The 18,936-nt window shown below is 40.6% G+C and overlaps 1 protein-coding gene and 1 long non-coding RNA gene across 2 annotated transcripts in view; one reads left to right on the top strand and one right to left on the bottom strand.

Moving 5' to 3' along the window:
* Positions 1–7,326, top strand: part of col9a1b (collagen, type IX, alpha 1b) — a 132,660-nt gene extending 125,334 nt beyond the window's left edge. The window contains exons 30-31 of the mRNA XM_028820364.2: positions 3,732–3,809; positions 6,914–7,326. Coding sequence (XP_028676197.2) covers positions 3,732–3,809; positions 6,914–7,110 — 275 coding nt within the window. The 3' untranslated portion in view covers positions 7,111–7,326. The remainder of the gene's footprint in view (positions 1–3,731; positions 3,810–6,913) is intronic.
* Positions 6,942–8,109, bottom strand: LOC127525981 (uncharacterized). The gene is made up of 2 exons (XR_007933601.1): positions 7,976–8,109; positions 6,942–7,133 (listed from the first exon to the last, which is right to left on the bottom strand). It is a non-coding gene; the product is annotated as an uncharacterized LOC127525981 (long non-coding RNA).
* Positions 8,110–18,936: the final 10,827 nt, after the last annotated feature.

Here is an 18,936-nt window from a genome sequence, read left to right as displayed (position 1 = left end):
ACAAATACTTTTTTTATTTTACCTCTTCTTTGCTCGATCACATGCTGGCTTGCTGCTGCTGCCTTGCCGCGTGATCTGCATTTCATGTGGTGCTTCAAACGTTTATCGCGGGACATGAAAGTGTCTCTCTGTCTCTCTTCCAAAGATCACGTCTTGTTGCAAGATTTTTTTTTATAACCGGGAGATGTCAAGTCTGCATGGCTTCAAAAGACTTAAATGTAGACTAATGACCAAGGAAAAGAACCATAAATCATTTGAATATGTGGTCACTCCCGACCAATGACACATTGTGTGCCCCTGAGTGATTCACTTGACCAGCCACAGCTCACTCCGTAAAGATGTGAATATAAATTCAGTGTCTGCAGCTAAGCTTTGGCAAAAGGAGTAGCTAAACATCCAGCCATCTTATTATGTTCTGAACCTACTTATTCCATTACATGTTCATGGGAGCTAAAATCTACAGTAGTAATATTGTCTTACAAGTGAAACACACAGACCTACGGTCCTAAAACATAATGCAAATAAAAGACAAGTTAAAGATAAGGCACTGTTGATACTCATGTTTTCTAGTTACTTCTTTCAGTTGCACTGGAAGGCATAATGTATTTTATTACTTCTGGTGGCTCATTTAGAGCAAGCAGAATGTTTCTATTTTGGAAACCCATTTTCAACATGACAGACTCCAGCTTGACATTGATCACATCGCTGATGTAATTTTGATAAGTAGTTGTCTTCCAAGAAACATTCATGTACAGATGTAAAAGCAATGCTTTTATATGGTTGGAATCCATATTACTAACCGAGAATAGACCGGATATGGACACAGGGACACGGCGATGGGACCATGAGACGTACTGCGCAGGCACGCGTCTCATAAACCTTAAGCGAAGTCGTATCCACCGCGAACGAAGGAGTCACGGCCCAGGAACGAAAGAGCTCAACTAACGTGAATGAGAAATGAAGCAACAACGCACCCATAGCTACCACTAACGACACAACCACACAAAAAAGAGGATTCTGCATTGCACCCCAGAGTCAAACGTGAGAGGCTACGGAGGCCCCACAGGTCCTCAAAGAGAGTACGAAAGGCGCAGGCGTAACCGCCATATTGTGAGTGGCACTACTGTGGAGTGAAGTTAGGAATAATGTGCTGCTTGGGATTGTACAAACCGCTGAACGCTTTACACCAAATTCAAACACAATACAGCTCAACGATACAAACATGAGCCCACCTGGATAAGATCAATGAACGCAGGCGCCTACAATGCGTGTCTGAAACTGCGGAAGCAAAGCAGGCACGGGTTCAAAACGAACGACCTCGACTGACGGATATACAAACACGAGCCCGCCTGGATAAAATCAATGAACACAGGCGCCTACAACGCATGTCTGAAATGCCGCGGGCAAGGCGCCAAAACGAACGAGCTCGACTACTGTATTTCAGGATACCCAACGCCAGGGGTAGGCGAGCGAAGCGAGCAGGGGGCGGAGCCCACCTTGTTGTCAAATATTTGACGATCTCCTTGGTTGTCACCATGCATTTCTGTCTAAGGGGCGTTCTTGCATTCTGTATCCTGGACTTTGTCTTGCATGCTATCATGTTTATCTGCTGGTCAGTCGGTCTACACTCAGGATTACTTGTTTCTTTTCTTCTTCAGTTAATCGCCTTCGGTAATGTGCTTGACTCTCAGTAGATGTTGCTGTTTTTCTTTCTCTTTTTGCCATTATGGTTCTCATCACTTGGTTTTATGATCACTTCTCTTTACAAATATGGCCACAGGTCACCTTACCATCCTTCATAAAGCTGGATATTCTAAAAAACTTAAAAAAAAAAAAAAAACTTGATTAACCTTGAACAAGCATGTACCATGTCCTGGGGGATTATCAATAGATGGCCTTGTGGTGACTGCACTTTTATTAACATAAACTTTTCTGTCCACCAGTAAAGTGGCCACCATCATGCCGCAACATTTATTGAATTACAAAATACAGTATATCAGGCCACAGTCAATATTACTCCTCTCTTGCTTGTCTGTGTGCTTCAGCATCTTGTCTGCATATTCTCTCTTATTCTTCATCACTTAATCATCTTGTAGGATGTGCTTGATGCTCAGTAGAAGTCACTTCTCTTCTTTTTCTTTCTGTCATAATGGTGGTTATCACTTGGTTTCTCACTCAACTTCCCGTAAACACCCTACAACAAGGTCTCCTTTATGGCCAGCAACATTCTGGTATCTAAAATTTTATATACAGGATCCCTTCTTCCTTATCTTTGGGTTTCAGCATCTTATCTTCTTATTCTTTCTTGTTCTTCATCACTTAATTGCCTTCTGCGATGTGCTTGATGCTCAGCATATGTCATTTTGGCTCTTTTTCTTTCTGTCGTTATGGAGGTTATTACCTGGTTTCTCAATCACTTTTTTATAAACACATGACCACAGGTGCTGTGGTCACCAGACTGCCACTACCTAACATTTCTTGAATTTCCAGAACAGAGCAGGTGATAAGCTTTCAATTAAGATCAAAAACCAAAGAACTTAAGAAGTATGAAAAATGGGAGGAGACCTTTCATTCCTCCAAGCTTGTTTGTTTAGCTAATCGATAAGGTGTCCCAATGTCTCAGCCAGATACTTCTTAAATGGTGTTAAGGCTTCTGCATGTCTCAGCAGTTTGTTCCAGAGTCCCACAATTCTTTAGTGTAAAGAAGCGCTTCTTGGTTTCAGTTCTAAGCACCCTAAATACAATAATAACAACATTTATTTATATAGCACATTTTCAAACAATGTAGCTCAAAGTGCTTTAAATGATGAAGAAACAGAAAAAAGACAAAATAAATAATTAAAATTAGGGAACACTAATATAGAATAAAAGTAAGGTCCAATGGCCAGGGAGGACAGAAAAAACAAAACTCCAGATGGCTGGAGAAAAAAATATCTGCAGGGGTTCCGAGGCCACGAGACCACCTGGCCAGGCCCCTCTAGGCATTCTAACATAAATGACCTCAATCAGTCCTCAATATGTGTATATGTGCCATGTGGAGGACTGACGCCTTTTCCCCAGCCTGACACCCATTGTTCTTACGGGACAGCAACCAGCTAAATATGCCTGTCTACTGAAGAAAGCAGCCTCAAGCGTGGGAAGATGTAAACGTGGCAAGACCTTGTTAATGTGTTGGTTTTCTTGAATTTTATTTATTCTCTACTTATCTGAGTAACACAGGAAGCCTTGGCCAGACTTGCATCTCCAAGTGTAACAGTGTAAGCTGTGCAAGTCTTTGGTGTAGTAAGAGAAACGCTAATCAGAAGGCCAGCACTCAGTCCAAAGTTAAAGAGAAGCAGCTAGGGCTGCACTTTCTAAGGATAGCTAATTTGCACACAACGTGTAATTGTGGTTGACATGTGAGCTTATTAGGGCACCAAGGGCAATGTGTACTCCTCGGATAATAATGTAAGCTGCCAAGAATATAAAGGTACTTTTTAGCTTAGTACTTTCTTTCAGTCTTATCCCAGTCTTGCTTAAAATAAGTAAAATAGAATGTAATGAAATAAAAAATAGACAGTTAAGAATTCATATGAAAAACAATGCATTGCCCTCATTGATCAGGGAAAATTGCATTTATTTATTGGCCTGTTGCTTGCAGTAGAATCAAGGTCTTCCCGCTGAAAATGAATTTGATGTATTGATATTTAACAGTAAAATATCATATGATTTTTTCTCTGTTCTTTTAATAGGTGAATTGGGTGATAAAGGAGACCGAGGCATTACAGTACGAGGACCCAAAGGCTTGCCAGGACCAGTGGGTCTTCCAGGTAAGAGTTCACCTTTAGGAAGTCTGTTGTGGGACATCTCGAAACAGATGGGGTCAGCGCAACATTTAGACACAGGATAGACAGGGTCTTAAATAATCAGGTGCCTCCAGTGATTGTGAGAAGCCATTTTTTTCCATTCACTTTGCTGCAAGCAAGATGATCAGATTGTGAAAAGATCAGACTTGACACATTTAAAAAGGTTTGGGGCAGCAACCCGTATATTATCCCTGGCTGCAATGGGTTTGGTTTTAGACAAAAGTGCCTCTGTTAGAGTCCAGACATGAACTGCTGAGGGTTTGGCAAAATGGCAGAACCGGAAATGACCTTCTTCTGACAACATCCTGGGCACCGAAACTGGAAGTGGCATCATCCTGGACGGCAGAAGTGACATCTTAAGCGATGAGTCAGACAGGTTTTTCCCGTGGCTGGTCTGCAGAGACAACAGGAGAAGGTTTAGTGCACCCTGCCACCCCCTGGCCTGGCATGGAATTACCTTCGCTTGGTCCATACGACGTCCTCCTACTCGCATGTGCGTGACAACATATAAAACTTAACATCAGTGTTACATGAGGATCTAATGAAGGTCTTCAAAATTCCCAATAGCAATCATAAATTTTATCCAGTACAATTCTTCTCAGTGAATTATGTAATTAAGAAAATTAAGGGTTTATAAAGTTTTTCAAGTCTTTACTGTCATGGGTAGAGACTATAGTGAAATTCCCAATTGCATGTGCTAATCAGGGTCGATGCTTGTGGTGAAGATAAAAGTCCATTGCCTCAAGTGGCACTTTGGTTAGGGTGGCATTTTCATACAACTATATATTTTTTAACATTGCAAAATAAGAATACAAGAAAGAGGGAGTTAAGTATAAGCATTGCACACATATACAGTGTCATATTTATATACTACTTTTAAAAACTGTGCTAAATATTTTCATTGAAAAAGTTTCAATTTGCACAGCCTCACCATATTGCGAGCTCCCGAGCATCAGAATGGCAGATGCGCATTTCAAAGTCCCATCCTATCAGTGCATTCACTGTCCTGATGTTCTGAAATTGTATTGTATTGGTATTGATTGTGTCATTTTGTAAAATTGTCTTAATTTCTGGAATACATTAAGGTGTCGGTCACAGGCACAATGTCTGTTAAACATCTATTATGTTTGCACCATACAAGTTTAATTAAAAAGTGCAGATAGGTGTCTTTTAGCTATATGTTGTTGTATTTTGGAGTCGGAAATATGGTGAAAAGGGGTTGAAGCCTCTAAAAATAACCATAAAGCAGGCCAGTACCTTCACTAGCCAGGCCAAGTGAGGCACACCCAGTCCAGCCAACCCCAGATACTCCAACTACCTGCAGGCTTTAGTCTGGCTAGGCCCAAAGTGGGGCAAAAATGTCCTACCAGTTCAAAATATTGCAAAATGCCTGACATAATAACAATAAACCCCCTACTTGTAAACAGAGGCTGGGAGCATGCGCCGATAGTGCGTTATTGCACCCACCACATGACAAACCACCTGGATTGGGACCCAAGTGCAGTGGGTGACACCTCAGCACCACACAGGAACAGTGTGAGGTTTTTTTTTTTTGCAGTGGCTGGAGTGCCAGTCCTGCCACCAACCCCCAAGTTTTACTCTGTAAGTTGGAGGACCTGCTTGCAGGTCTGGATACAGGTTAACGTCATAACCAGGATGAAGCAATTGCAGGTTAAGAGCCTTGCTCAAGGGCCCAATGGAGTAGAGTCACTTCTGGCATTTACGGGATTCGAACCGACAACCTTCCAATTGCCGGCGCAGATCCCTATCCTCAGAGCCACCACCAAACAAAGAATCTTTATAAATAAAGATTTATGATCAAAAATAGAAAATAAAGCATAAATGTTTCACAGACCACTAAAAGGCAAAAGGCTTTGCCTAAAAGGGCAATGCACAGCAAAAAAGTCCCAGTATGCGATCCAGTAACAGAAAAAGATCAAAAGGCCAGGAAACCTAACAAGAAATATTGAAATACTTATAAAGACCACAAGACACCCAACATTTGCAGTGAACCACTGGCTGAATCTCTCACTTTGGCCTGCAGATAAAGGCAGAGGCAGGACCCAGCAGTGATGTCAGGGTGGCTCAACCCACAAAGCACATGGAGTGAATACACATTTAAGAAGACCGTACATAATTAGCAAAATAACAGAAAACGCATAAGGCTATGAAAAATAATATCTCAAAATAACAATAAAACATAAACTCTATTTGATACATAACACTGGGACAGACGAGTGTGCAGGACAAGTGAAACAGCTGAGGTTTGTTTCAAATTCAATTTCACAATTGCAAAATTCATTAAAGTTTTTTTTTTTGTCAAACAGATGGGATTTATGTTTTAAACTTAATCTTTTCCATTTTTCACATATTTTACAAAATGTAATATATTTATTTTAATACTTTTCTATTTTACTGAGGATGCACTGCTTTGCAAAGCCTGCCTCTTGTTTTGCAGAATTAATTGAGGTTTCTTTGGAGGTTGCTGTTTGGATTGAGCGTAACTGTCGCATTTATGGGTCAGAGGCAGTTGTTCAAATGCCATGTTCCATGCAGAACTCTAATGCTATGTGTAGAAAAAGGGAAAAACAAACAAAAAAAATAGAAATTGACCACTGCAGTTAAGTTTCAAATGAATCCTCAGTTATTTTCTGTGTTAGTGGTCTTGAAAATGAAATCTCACATCTGATCACTTTTACCAGTTCTCTTCAGATTCATTCTAACGGACCAGTAGGTACCCACTAGGCTTTCTAGTGTGTATAGCAGCCTCATTTCATGGGATTTAATAGTCCGAGAGCATTAATAGCAAACAAAGTTTTGGGGGGTTTTCTCCAGGTTCTCTGGCTTCTCCCCACATTCCAAAGACATACTGTATATGCTACTTTAATTCGTAACTTTGCCTTGACCAATTATGAGAGGGGTTAGGTGTGTGTGTGTAGGGGTGTTGAGTCCTACCTTGTACCTAATGCTGTTGGGATAGTCCCTGCCTCACAATGACCCTGTAATACAATATATGAAGTCAGAAAGTGAATGGATGTGGTTTACTAATGAACATGGTTTCATTGTAGGTGAAGCTGGAAGGCCTGGCTACGGTAGGGATGGACGTGATGGAGAAAGAGGTCCTCCGGGAGTTGCTGGACAGCCTGGTATTCCTGGACCACCCGGAAACGCCGGACCTCCTGGCTACTGTGACCCATCTGCATGTAGCTTGCAAGCAGGGGCTGCAGCTCAGTCTCTGAAGGACTCAAACGTTAAAGGACCTTGAGCAGATCTCAGTGTCAGCCGTACCTGCAAAAAAAAAAAACAAAGGTGTGGGTTGAAGAGAAGTGAAAATCAGATGGAGCGACGGAAAATCCAAAACAAGACTTTTAAAAAGACAAAGCAACCAGCTTTTATACACTGTAAGAACAAGACAGAAACTTTTTTTTATATATATGATGGTGCTCAATAAAGTATTTTTACCTGCAACAAACACAGCTAATATTATGTGTTTCAGTATTTTTATCTAAAAGAATGCCCTGATGCCAATTGTCCTTGGGAAACCGTGATGGCAACATTTAGAACCAAAGAATTTGTGTCTTACCTCACTTGTAGCTTACCACGCCGTACTGTAAAAACAAATCCTTTTGCAACAAAATTTTCTATGGACAAGATGCTTTAGATTTTATCACAGGTACAGTATGTAAGTACACTGTATGACACTAAATAAAGCATTTAGATTTGTACAGAAATATCTGCTGTTCCTGACCATGTACCTGAGTGTAATGTAACATGTAAATCTCTGTAAATGTGCAATTTTTTCCAGTTATTTTACGTTATTTCCTAACATGCACAGTTGCTGTTATTTCCTTTTTTTTTATTGCCATCCATCATTTTCTCTGTGACTGCGAGTGTGTAACAAGCCTCAGCTTCACACCTGTCAGCATCCGCTGGAGGCAAAAGGCCACTTTAACAATGTCCACAAAGAATTTATTTCTTAAATGCTGTTATTTATTATGAAGGTCTTAAATTCTAAAGTGACATCTAAGGTTGTAAGAGAGCTGTTAAAAATAAATATGGATTTTATTAAAGCCTTGCATGTTTTTGTATGAATGGCACATTCACCAATAAAGGTAGGTGGCTGTACACACCTCCCACGCTTTTCACATCTTGTGCCTGCTCATGTTATTTCAATGCTCTTGTTACTTTGTTGCCCTTAAAATCTGGGATTAAAAATGAAAATAACTCATACTTTGTAATAAAACAAGCAGAAAAGAAGGAAAAAGAATAGACTGAGTTGTGAGAAGAATATGCATATGTCTAAAGCCAATGTCGCATTACACGACTGCTGGTCAGGGAGTACTGCATATACTCGCAGATAAATTGGAACTTGACTTTATCGTATAATTTCTGGTATTTTATCATGTCGTCATATAAATCGAATGCAGAAAACTCATGCTATTGGTACAAGGGATTATGATGTGCTAATGCCCACCTAAGAGAGTAACCACAGAGCACACGGCCATTTTTTCTATGTGGGTGCAGCAATGCGCTGTATCAGCGTGTGCTCCTAACCTCTCTCTCTCTCTCTCTATTGTGCCTACGTGACCACACTGTAATACCCGAACTATTCCGAAGCAACGTGTGCACTGTTTTGTGTTTCTGTATCTCACACCCTCATACACCTTTATCATAAGAGCATCCCTTATCTACGATGGAGCCCTCGATCAGAAGAAAATATGAAGCTGGTTTTAAATTAAACGTCATTGAAGTAGCGAAAGAAATTGGTAACTGTGCTGCTGCAACAAAGTTTGATGCGTCTGGGAAACTGGTGTGAGATTGGAGGAGGCAAGAAGATGAAACAAATAATTTAAGTGTCGCATTTTTGAACGGGCGTATAAGTCAGGGTCTGATTTTATGATAGATTTTTCGGGTTTCAAGACCTGACTTATACATGAGTATATACAGTACAGTAAGTCAAATATGACGACTGCAATTGCTGATCTTGTCACCTGAGGGTGAAATATTACCTGACTAGATGCCACAGGAGATGTCAGATTAGACCGCCAGGTAACGACTTTTCAACACATTTTCACATTTCCAAAGTACCATAATCTCAGCCGAAATCGCTGCCCTTTTTTTTTCATTTTGCCTTGGTATATAAAACATGTGATATCATACAAATGAGCCTGTCTTCGGTTTATGAGGTCCAAAACATCCGTATTCTGTATTCCTCATTGCCACATTGTTATTTCCGGGAGAGAACTCATACTGAGCGTATTTACATGTGCTTTAAAAACCCGATTATTCACAGTATTTGTATTTCTAAAACTAGTCATTTAACGGGCGCTAGAACAGTAGTGCATAAACATTAGTAGGAATAGTCTATATTAAATGGCATGGGACTTTGACCTCATTCTTTTTGTTGGTGGTATTTTTCTTTCTTTCAGCCTTTCTTTTGTTGATGTTTACTTGCTGAGCTGACCGTTCTTTGTGGGCTGCCGCCGTGTATTGTGTGTCTTTAATTTTCTGTGACAGTAATACTGTCTTGTACGTCCGCTGGCTTGAACGTCCGTAATATACCTTTAATTTTCTCTGGCGGTAATACAGGCACGCGCGTCGGTAATATGCCTTTAATCTCCTCTGACAGTAATACTGGCTTGTATGTGGCTGTAATATGAGTCACTATATTGTGTACCTTTAATTTCCTCTCGCAGTAATACTGGTTTGTATTTCCGTAAAACGCCTGTAATTTTCTCTGACAGTAATATCGCGCATCACACCGTGCCCCGCGCATGCGCACTTCACCAGAAGACACACACGGACACCTGGACGCACACAGGGATTTTATTAACCCCTTCACCGCCCTCTGCCGGATATATCCGGCAGCGCTGTTTTAATGCTAACGCCACACTGCCGGAATTATCCGGCACATTTGCCTGTGGTTATATGAATGCCTGGCAAGTAGTATAACTGACGGTTTGGCGTGGGTATTATTACTACGTTGTATTTCGACAAGTCTGTGGTTGTTTTGGCCGGTCATGTGACGTGATTCGCATGTAACAGCTGTGAATATGGCGAAACGTAAACTGACTTCAAGTGAGGCTTTGCAGGCGATTTTGGACAGTTCTGATCATGATTGTAGCAGTTCTGAAGAAGATTTTAGTGACAGTGATGAGCAGCAACGTGCGCTGCATGATATTGTGAATGAAGACGCATCGGATGACGGCGCTGAGTGGGTGTATCCCCAGCATCTCAGCTGGGCTGCTGCCCGTGGTGAACTACCTTTTCTGCATTCGTTTTAGGGAACGTGTGGCTTTATTGTTGATGTAAACAATTACACTGCTGAGCAGTTTTATGAGCTGTTTGTGTCACCTGATTTGATTAGACATTTTGTTCATCAGACAAATCTGTATGCAGCACAGTTTATTGAGAAAAATCCCAATTTACCTCCACATTCCCGTGTTCGTGCTTGGTTTGACACTGATGAAAACGAAATGAAAAAATTCATTGGGATTTTGATGTTGATGGGAATAATCAGAAAACCAGATATTGAGATGTACTGGTCTACAGATCCTATGTATGCAACACCTATTTTTGCAGCTGTCATGACACGTAACCGATTCTCTTTGCTGCTGAAATTCTTTCATTTGAATGACAACAGAAACGAGCCAGATAAGAAAGATCCAAACCGCGACCACTTGTTCAAGCTACGTCCTTTGATTGATCATTTATTTGAAGCATTTCAGTTGCCTTACATGCCAGGACCGTCAGTTGCAGTTGATGAAAGTTTATTGTCGTGGAAGGGCCGCTTACAGTTTCGACAGTATCTACCATTGAAAAGGGCACGGTTTGGTATCAAGATGTTTTGCTTAGCTGAGAATTCAGGTTACATTTATAGATTTCGTGTATACACTGGCAACTTGCACAACGTTTAGTGGTCAATACTGCTTGAATAAATGTAAAAAATGTAAAAAAAATGTAAAAAAGTAAAAAAACAAAAATTGTTCAGATTTTGCCTGGCTTGGGGAATATTTAGGGAGTTGGCGGTTAAAGGGTTAAAGAGGATGCCTTGTAAACCCTTATTCCAATTACAGAAAACAGGTTAGTGACCTGTGAGAAACCTGGTTAACGGAGGTAGATCTTTCAGTGAATCCTCTGATTCTGTGGCCATGTAAATTCATAATCGGGTTAATGTTATGGATTTTTTCATCTGTGCATGGTTTTACTTTGTTGATGCTTTCAGCAGCCATTGGCAGAAGTATTCACAAAATACATTTCCATGGGCAAATGTTCGGGTGATTGCATTATTCCTTCTCCTTCTCAGTATTTCAGAAATCACTAAATTTACGTTGATGTGCTGAACGTAGAGTGCTAAACTCAGCAGCACAATTACAAGAACAGTAGGTTAACACATTAAAACGTAAAAAAAGTTATGGCGTCTGATTACTTTTTAAAGTAACGAGTAACCCAAAACATAACTAACTGAAGTAAAAATATCTGTGTTATTATTATTCCAGCAGCATTGGGTGTAAGGGAAGAAGCACACATATCTGGTCCTTTCCAGGGCTCAAAAATCTTGTACTTACAGGATAATTTCACGTACGTATGAGATTTTTGTCACTTATGTACGGGATACTTTTATGTATGTATGTTTGAAATATTTTTATGTATGTACAAGATACTTTCACATGCGTACAAGATACTTTTACATAAGTACAAGATAAAGTTAGATTAAAAAAATTACAAAAAAATTTGGGTATCCCGTACATACATGAAAATATCTTGTACGTATGTTAAAGTATCCCATACATACGGGATATCTTCAAGTATGTAAGGGCTAGCCCATAATTCTTTTAATTGTGTGGTTCAGAGCTTCTGTAGCTTGTAAACACAGACTAAGAAACCAGGATTCTGCCTTAACAGGTGTAGTAAAAAATAGGCAACAGACAGAAAAAGGTTTGGGGATGGTCACCCCATATACTGAAAATCAGAAAGTAAAGAAAACACGTCTTTACAAGGCAGAGTTCAAAACCGAACTAACTAACAGGATGAGTCTGGGCTATAAATATGTTGGATTAGAGGAAAAGGTGGAGTTAGGTAGGCTGCAACAGGTAGTGATGTCATCAGTCGGTGGACCGGTGGTGGCGTCCCTGACAGGCACGGTCTTTGGCTGGTCTAAAAAAGGGACAAGAGGAGAAGGGATCAGATGACAGCGCCAACCCCTGGTCTGGCTGAGAAACAACCCCACAACTGGGTCGTGGATGCAACAGTCTTAGCAGTGAGGCCCATATATCCCTTTCCCCAGCCACACTTGCCAGCTCATACTGTGGGATCCCAAAGCATTCCTAGGCCATCTAGGAGATGTAATCATCCCAGCCTGTAAACCGTCTCCCAAGCGCAAGTGTGTGACAGAGGATTATTCACTTTAACCTAATTATGTGCGTACATGTAAACACGCTGATTGATTGTCAGCTCTCTACCATTCTTATAACTTAAAACAATATCGAACCTATTTGATTTTATCGAGACACGTCACAGAATGGTTGGACAGAGTCGCTAGATATGTCAGACTATACATCACAGGAGCGCGCCATAACTGCCTCCGACTTGCTAAGGTTATGTAAATGAAGTGTGCAACTGAAAATTACTGGAAAAGTCGTAGAATGTGGCATGGCCTTAAGATTCACAAAAGTAAATCAATGACTGATCTGCATAATGACTGTTTGGAGTGGAAGATTAGTTGAAGCTATGCACTAAAACATAACATAATATTCTAAATATACTTACAGGGCCACAATAAATACTTCCCATAATTACAAGATTCAAACAATCCTTCTTTGTTTTATGGAGGGTTTTTAATAGAACATGCTATTATGAATTATAACAAGAAAGTAGAAAGTTACTATTCAAAAATAAAGCATGGAATAGCCTACAAATGTAGAAAAAAAGGGAATTGAAAAAGGTAATATAAAAAGTAACACGTGATACACACGTCTGTGTCAGTATCAGTAAGGCTTGTACTGAAAGGATTCTTAGAAAATAAAATAAACACAAGTATAGACAATCTAAAAACCATGCCAGAATAAGTGTGTTTTTATATATCAATGTTAATGATAATAAAGCCTCAAGAGCAGAGTTTCAGAATGTCATCTATACACTCGTAAAGATTACGTACTGTAAACTCTGCGGGGCACTAGTGTGCCTTTTGGAGCAAAGGCTGGGTGTGGATTGGAGGGGTACGTTAAGGACTTGAGGATCATGCTGCTTTGGAAAGGCCAGGTGTAACATATTGATTAATATGACAGTACTTAAAATGATTATGAAAGACACATGTGGAAATGAAATAAAACCTAATATTGATTAACATATAGTGGCAATGCAAGCACTGAGAGAGTAATAAATTACAGTGTTTAGACATGATGCCAGAAGAAGTAAAAAAAGGAATTATATCTAAAAGTGAAATTATTGCAATAACACAAGTTTTAGTTTAATACAAATGGATACACATTATTTAGAAAAGACAGGTAAAACTGAAAAGATACAAGGTTTCCGATTACCAGAACAGGAAATTATATGTGAGTCTGCTTCAGATCAAAGCAAGAATATTGAGATTCAAACAGAAACAAGTGCTATATTGGCACTGTATTACAGACCCCCTAATGCATTTAAAAGTGTCAATTAAATATTTTATAATGTCCTTGTAACCAGCAGGAACTCAACTAAAGTAAATAAATAAAAATCAGTTTTAGATATGCATATAAATCTAGGAAACTAGTGTTCCTTACATTAAAGGAGAATGTACTTCAGTGAAGTTTTTAGAATAATACACAAGATAACCCTAGATAGATAGATAGATAGATAGATAGATAGATAGATAGATAGATAGATAGATAGATAGATAGATAGATAGATAGATAGATAGATAGACTATAGCTAACTAGCTAGATAAATCGATAGATAGATTATACTTTATTGTACTCCAATTTAAAATCCCTAAGAGGACCTTTCTGTATTTGAGCAGTAATAAAATAATGAGTGCCTTAAGAACATTCATTCATTTTCCACAGCTTATCCAAAACTGGGTCGCGGGGGCAACAGTCTTAGCAGTGAGGCCCATATATCCCTTTCCCCAGCCAACTCATACTGTGGGATCCCAAAGCATTCCTAGGCCATCTAGGAGATGTAATCCTCCCAGCAAGTCCTGGGTCTTTCATGAGTTCTCCTCACAGCTGGTCCTGCCCATAAAAACCTCCACAGGGAGGCATCTGTAACGGATGCCCAAACCATCTCGTTTGGCTCCTCTCAATATAGAGGGTCAGTGTCTCTACTCTGAGCTTTTCTTGGATGTCTGTGCTTCTCACCTGATCTCTAAGGGAGAGCCCAGCCATCATGTGGAGAAAGCTTGTTTTGGTTGCTTGTACCTGCTTTATGGTTCATTGAGTTATGACCCAAAGCTCATGGCTGTAGGGGAGGGTAGGGGCTTAGGTTGACTGGTAAATCGAGTGCATTGCGATCTGCCTCAGCTCCTTCTTCACCACCAAGAATTGGTATAGCGACTGTATAACTTCGCTTGCTGCCCCTATTCATCTGTTGATCTCACCATCCCTTTTCACCTCTCTTGCGAACAAGACACTGAGGCAGGGCCGTCTGAATGTATGGGTACAATGGGCACTGGCCAGGGGCCCCAGGAGCATAGGGGCCCACAATGTTTCTGATGCCTATGCATATTTCTAATTTGTTATCAAAACAGCAGCCCCAGGGCACTACTTTGCCAGCTGTTAAGACAGCCCTGCCCTGAAATTCTTAAACTCCTCCACTTGAGGCAGTAAATCACGTCCCACTAGGAGAGGGCAGTCCACCTTTTTCATACTGAGGACCATGGCCTCAGATTTGGAGGTGCTGATACTCACCCCTGTTGCTTCACACTTGGTTCCAAACTGTCCCAATGCATGCTGAAGAACAGTTTGTCCCACATCATCATAAAGCTAGGAGCCATAAAGAATTAAGACAGAAAACTCCAGATGCCTCAAGTCATTAGTACCCCCCAGAAGGGAATCTGAAGAGTATGGGAGTCTGTGTGGCCTAATGGGGTTAATTATGTAAATATTTAGTGATACTATTAAGAACATTGTAAAGACTATATTTCTATTAAGATTATTTATAATGTATGTAAATGATAGTGTAAAACAATAGTGTTTCAAAGAAAAAAAGATAAACGTTTTAGAAAGAAAGCATGGGAAAGAATAAAAGTCTTTTGTTCAGTATGTGGCAGCAACGCATCACAGGAAGTGATATCAGCCTGCCATACACCTGGAGAAGAAGAACACGTTGCTGGAAAAACTTTGAAAAGTGTATTGTACATGTTGAAAATGTGCTTAGGCAAAACATTTCCTGAGCGTTCAAAATTTAACTTGCCTTCACAGAATACTGGCACTCACATGTGAATTTTTGATGGTAAGTGCTGTGCTAAGAACATGTGACAAGAAAACACCTGCAAATGAACTGCTTCCGCTCAAAACGTAATGCGCTCTTACAAAATGTGTGGTGCTTGCAATGGATTTTTTGGCAGTACTCTAACCCCATAATTCACGGCCCAGTGTTTCGGTGGGAGCAAAAATAGCTTAAATTTGATGCCTAGAGGGGGTTCATAAATTATTACATGTTCTCCTGATGCCCTTGCAGATACCATCTTACAATCTGAATTTTTGCTGTCCCATTGACTGATGATTCTAAACCATGTAATGATGCGTTCAGAAGTGTTCCTGATAGCGAACAACTTACCCATTCTGTTTTCTGCTTTCCTGTACGTAACTGCCATGCCATGAAAAGCTTCAGCTTCTTACATTAAGGTTATGCAAAGACCAGATTTTGAAAATTAATAGATGGATTAAATCAAAAGGCCTGAAGTGTTGCTACTTCACAGCTCTAAGGACCTGGGGTCAGTTTACAGCTTGGTCACAGTGCACACTCTCCTTCTGCTCACATAGGCCTACTATGGGGCACATGCATTCCTTCCACTACCTAAAACTCTTAACCAGTGACTCTAAACTGGACTGGTGTGAGGGTGCCCTGTATTGGACTGGAATTACATCCCAGACTGAATGCTGCTGGAATCAGCTTCTGTTCCCCACAATCTCCGTCCTGTAATCACGGATTGTGGGGGACGGGGATTGTGGGGAGTGTCATGACATCACAACATTTTGGAGCAGATGAATCAAAAAGAGACAACACTTTGTACATGTTTTCCTCTTATACACAAACACCCAATGGTTACCACCACTGTGGTTTAGACTTAACACGGTCTGCTTGTCCAGGTGTGTATGAAAATGAACAAGAAACACCAGCAAGGCATGTCAATAAATAAATGCAAATAATTAAGTTTGCATATTTCTTACACTTACAACCAACACATCAAGGTAAAAACAGGACGGGGTTAGATGAGGGTGACTTTAGGAAACTACTGCTTTTGAAGAATGCCTCAGCCATGCCTTTGCCATGTGTGTGTGAACAACTCAGCAGGTAAAAGCTCGGTCTTCATGTGGACAGGCAGTCTTCTCGATGCATCACAAGTAGCGATAGCAGGAGAATGCTAGTGGTGAAGGCTCTCATGTGAAAATATAAGGGCTAGACATGCTAAGGCAACAAAGAATGGATTGATCACACAGTGAGCCATCACAGCACATCCATTAAAACTTTCTTCCATCTACAAAATTCTGGCACCCTCTATGGATTGCTGGGTCAAGAATCAAAAGAGGTGAGATTCCTTTCACGACTACCATAATAACTACTCACCATTGCAGACTGTGGCTAGATTTCTATGGATTAACCACGGGTCATATTTAGATAATACACATAATAATGCATTCTGAGTAACCATCTTTTTAAGAAAACCCCTAGAATAGGCAGTGTCTTGGTTTGTGGCACCATCACTATAATATTCCTCAATTACATTTAATCCTAGGTGGCCACAAATTTCAGCTGAAAGCTTAAATCAGCAGATTTTATTTTATTTTTTTTTACTTTTTTTTGCAGATAAAGCACAATGAGCTCTAATGAAGGCATTTCTCTTTTTACAATAAACACAGCAGAAGTGGAGATGGAGGCCGATGTGCATCTCTCAAAACAAGTCAAGGGTGGGGCCTGAAGTGTCAACTTTATGGGTTACTTTGCAATACTTTAGTTACTAGCTGGGGTATCAGCTAGTAGTAGTTGGATTGTCTGTATAGAACTTAATTGTTTCCGTAAGAGCACCATCAGTTATAGCATTGGCAAGACTGGCAACAACAGCTGTATGGGAATGCAGAAGTTGGGAATGCATAATGACTTGAAGTGAGAGGGCCAGTATGAAAATCAGCTCCCTGCTTCTAGTGTCAAACTGCCTGCCACAGGACAAAAGTGGCCTCCCACCTCGAGCAGATTTAATTTATTCCACAGTGGCTGACCAAGTTGTCCTTTCAAAGACAGCGGTCAGAAATGTGTGAGAGTTTACTTACTTTTGCACAACAATGTACCAAGAAAGACTGAACAGTCTTGTCTGAATAGGACCTCGAGTGTCAAGTGAGTTTTGTGGATGTCATTAATGACTTTGTAACTGTGATAACTCAGAGATGGGTTCTGTAGAAATTAAAGGAGCAAGATAGGACCTGGTATTTGCTATATTTGTTTTACATGATGTTAAAACAATGTGTTGTTGCATTTAGTATGCAGTGTTACAAAACATGAACTGATAATCTTTTGCATATGGCTTGAAAAAAATACACACCAGAAATGTTTTGCATTTGGGTTGTAATGTAACAAAATATATGATGATAATGTTCTGTTAGTTACCACATTAAATGGTGATTCAGATGGCTGGGGCTCATGCCCAGTTGGAACGCCTGGAGGATGTTAAGGACCAGGAGAGGAGCAGTACCTCCCTTGGAGCACGAGAAGGCAGCCACTCTAGTGGGTTTTGGGGCCACAGGAACAGAGCTTGGATGCTCAACCTTGTGGGAACCTGTGGCCACCGCCAGAGGGTGCATGGACATTGGCTAAACCCTGGACTGCAGCACTTCCGCCACACCAGGAAGTGCTGCTGGACCAGGAAGCAGGTACACCCAGAGTGCTCTTGGGTGCCCATGCAGCACTTCTGCCACACCAGGAAGTGCTGCAGGAAGGTCATCAGGGAGCACCTGGCGCACACCCGGGTGCATTATAAAAGGGGCCACCTCACTCTATTCAGGGAGCCGGAGTCGGGTGGCAAAGGATAGAGCTTGCAAGTGGAGGAGTAGAAGTGGCAGAAGACTTGGGAAAAGAGGAAGGACTAAGCAATTATTGTGGGTTGGTGCACTGTGAGTATTGTGCTGAAGAAGAAATTAAAAAGCGTGAACTTGTGTAAGTGTGCCTCTTGTGTCTGTCTGTGCCGGGTTAAGTGATGGATAATACATTGTGAGGTGTTGCTTATTAATACGGTTCTGTCCCAGGTCCTAATGTATAACAGCACAAGTCGACACTGGCCAACATGAACCTACTAGAGACAAGTTAAGGAAATGAAAATGATCTTTCTTAAAACAGCAGGGGTTCCAACATCATGATTTTTGACGTCTTTTGAGGTTGGTTGGGGTGGTGCTGCTGCTCTTGATGGAGGCCCCACTTCATCCTCAGCTGTTCCTCAAGATCTCCTTGTTTAGTACTTGACAGGTTTATTGTGTGACTGCTTCTTGAAAGAAGACAAATGCAAACAACTGCAAATGCCATTTGTCCATTCCTTCAACAAAATGGTGAGCTAAAACAACTTTCAATTTTCAGTGGGTGTTGTTAAGTATTTAACTTTTTCCCAAGACAAGCAGGACTTGCTTTGAAACCATGCACAAGCCTATCAACCATGCCAATCAAAAATGCTTGAAAATGAATTGCCTGAGGAGCAGCAGCTCTACTTTCAGTTCCTCCCGGACAATGCTGGGAAAAATTACAAAGGTGATAAAATAACAACAAAAAAAAATCAATCATGACACAAATAATACAGTTATGCTTAGTTTATATAAAAGAATCATTCAGTGTACGATCTATGTCATGTTCTACCAGGAGAGGAAATTGGAGGTTATGCATTATTTGAAAATGAAAATATCAC

The sequence above is a fragment of the Erpetoichthys calabaricus genome, chromosome 15 (genome assembly GCF_900747795.2).
Source record: "Erpetoichthys calabaricus chromosome 15, fErpCal1.3, whole genome shotgun sequence".
NCBI classification, from domain to species: domain Eukaryota; kingdom Metazoa; phylum Chordata; class Cladistia; order Polypteriformes; family Polypteridae; genus Erpetoichthys; species Erpetoichthys calabaricus.
The sequence above is the reverse complement of the archived record's forward strand: the minus strand, read 5'-3'. Positions and strand labels throughout refer to the sequence as shown.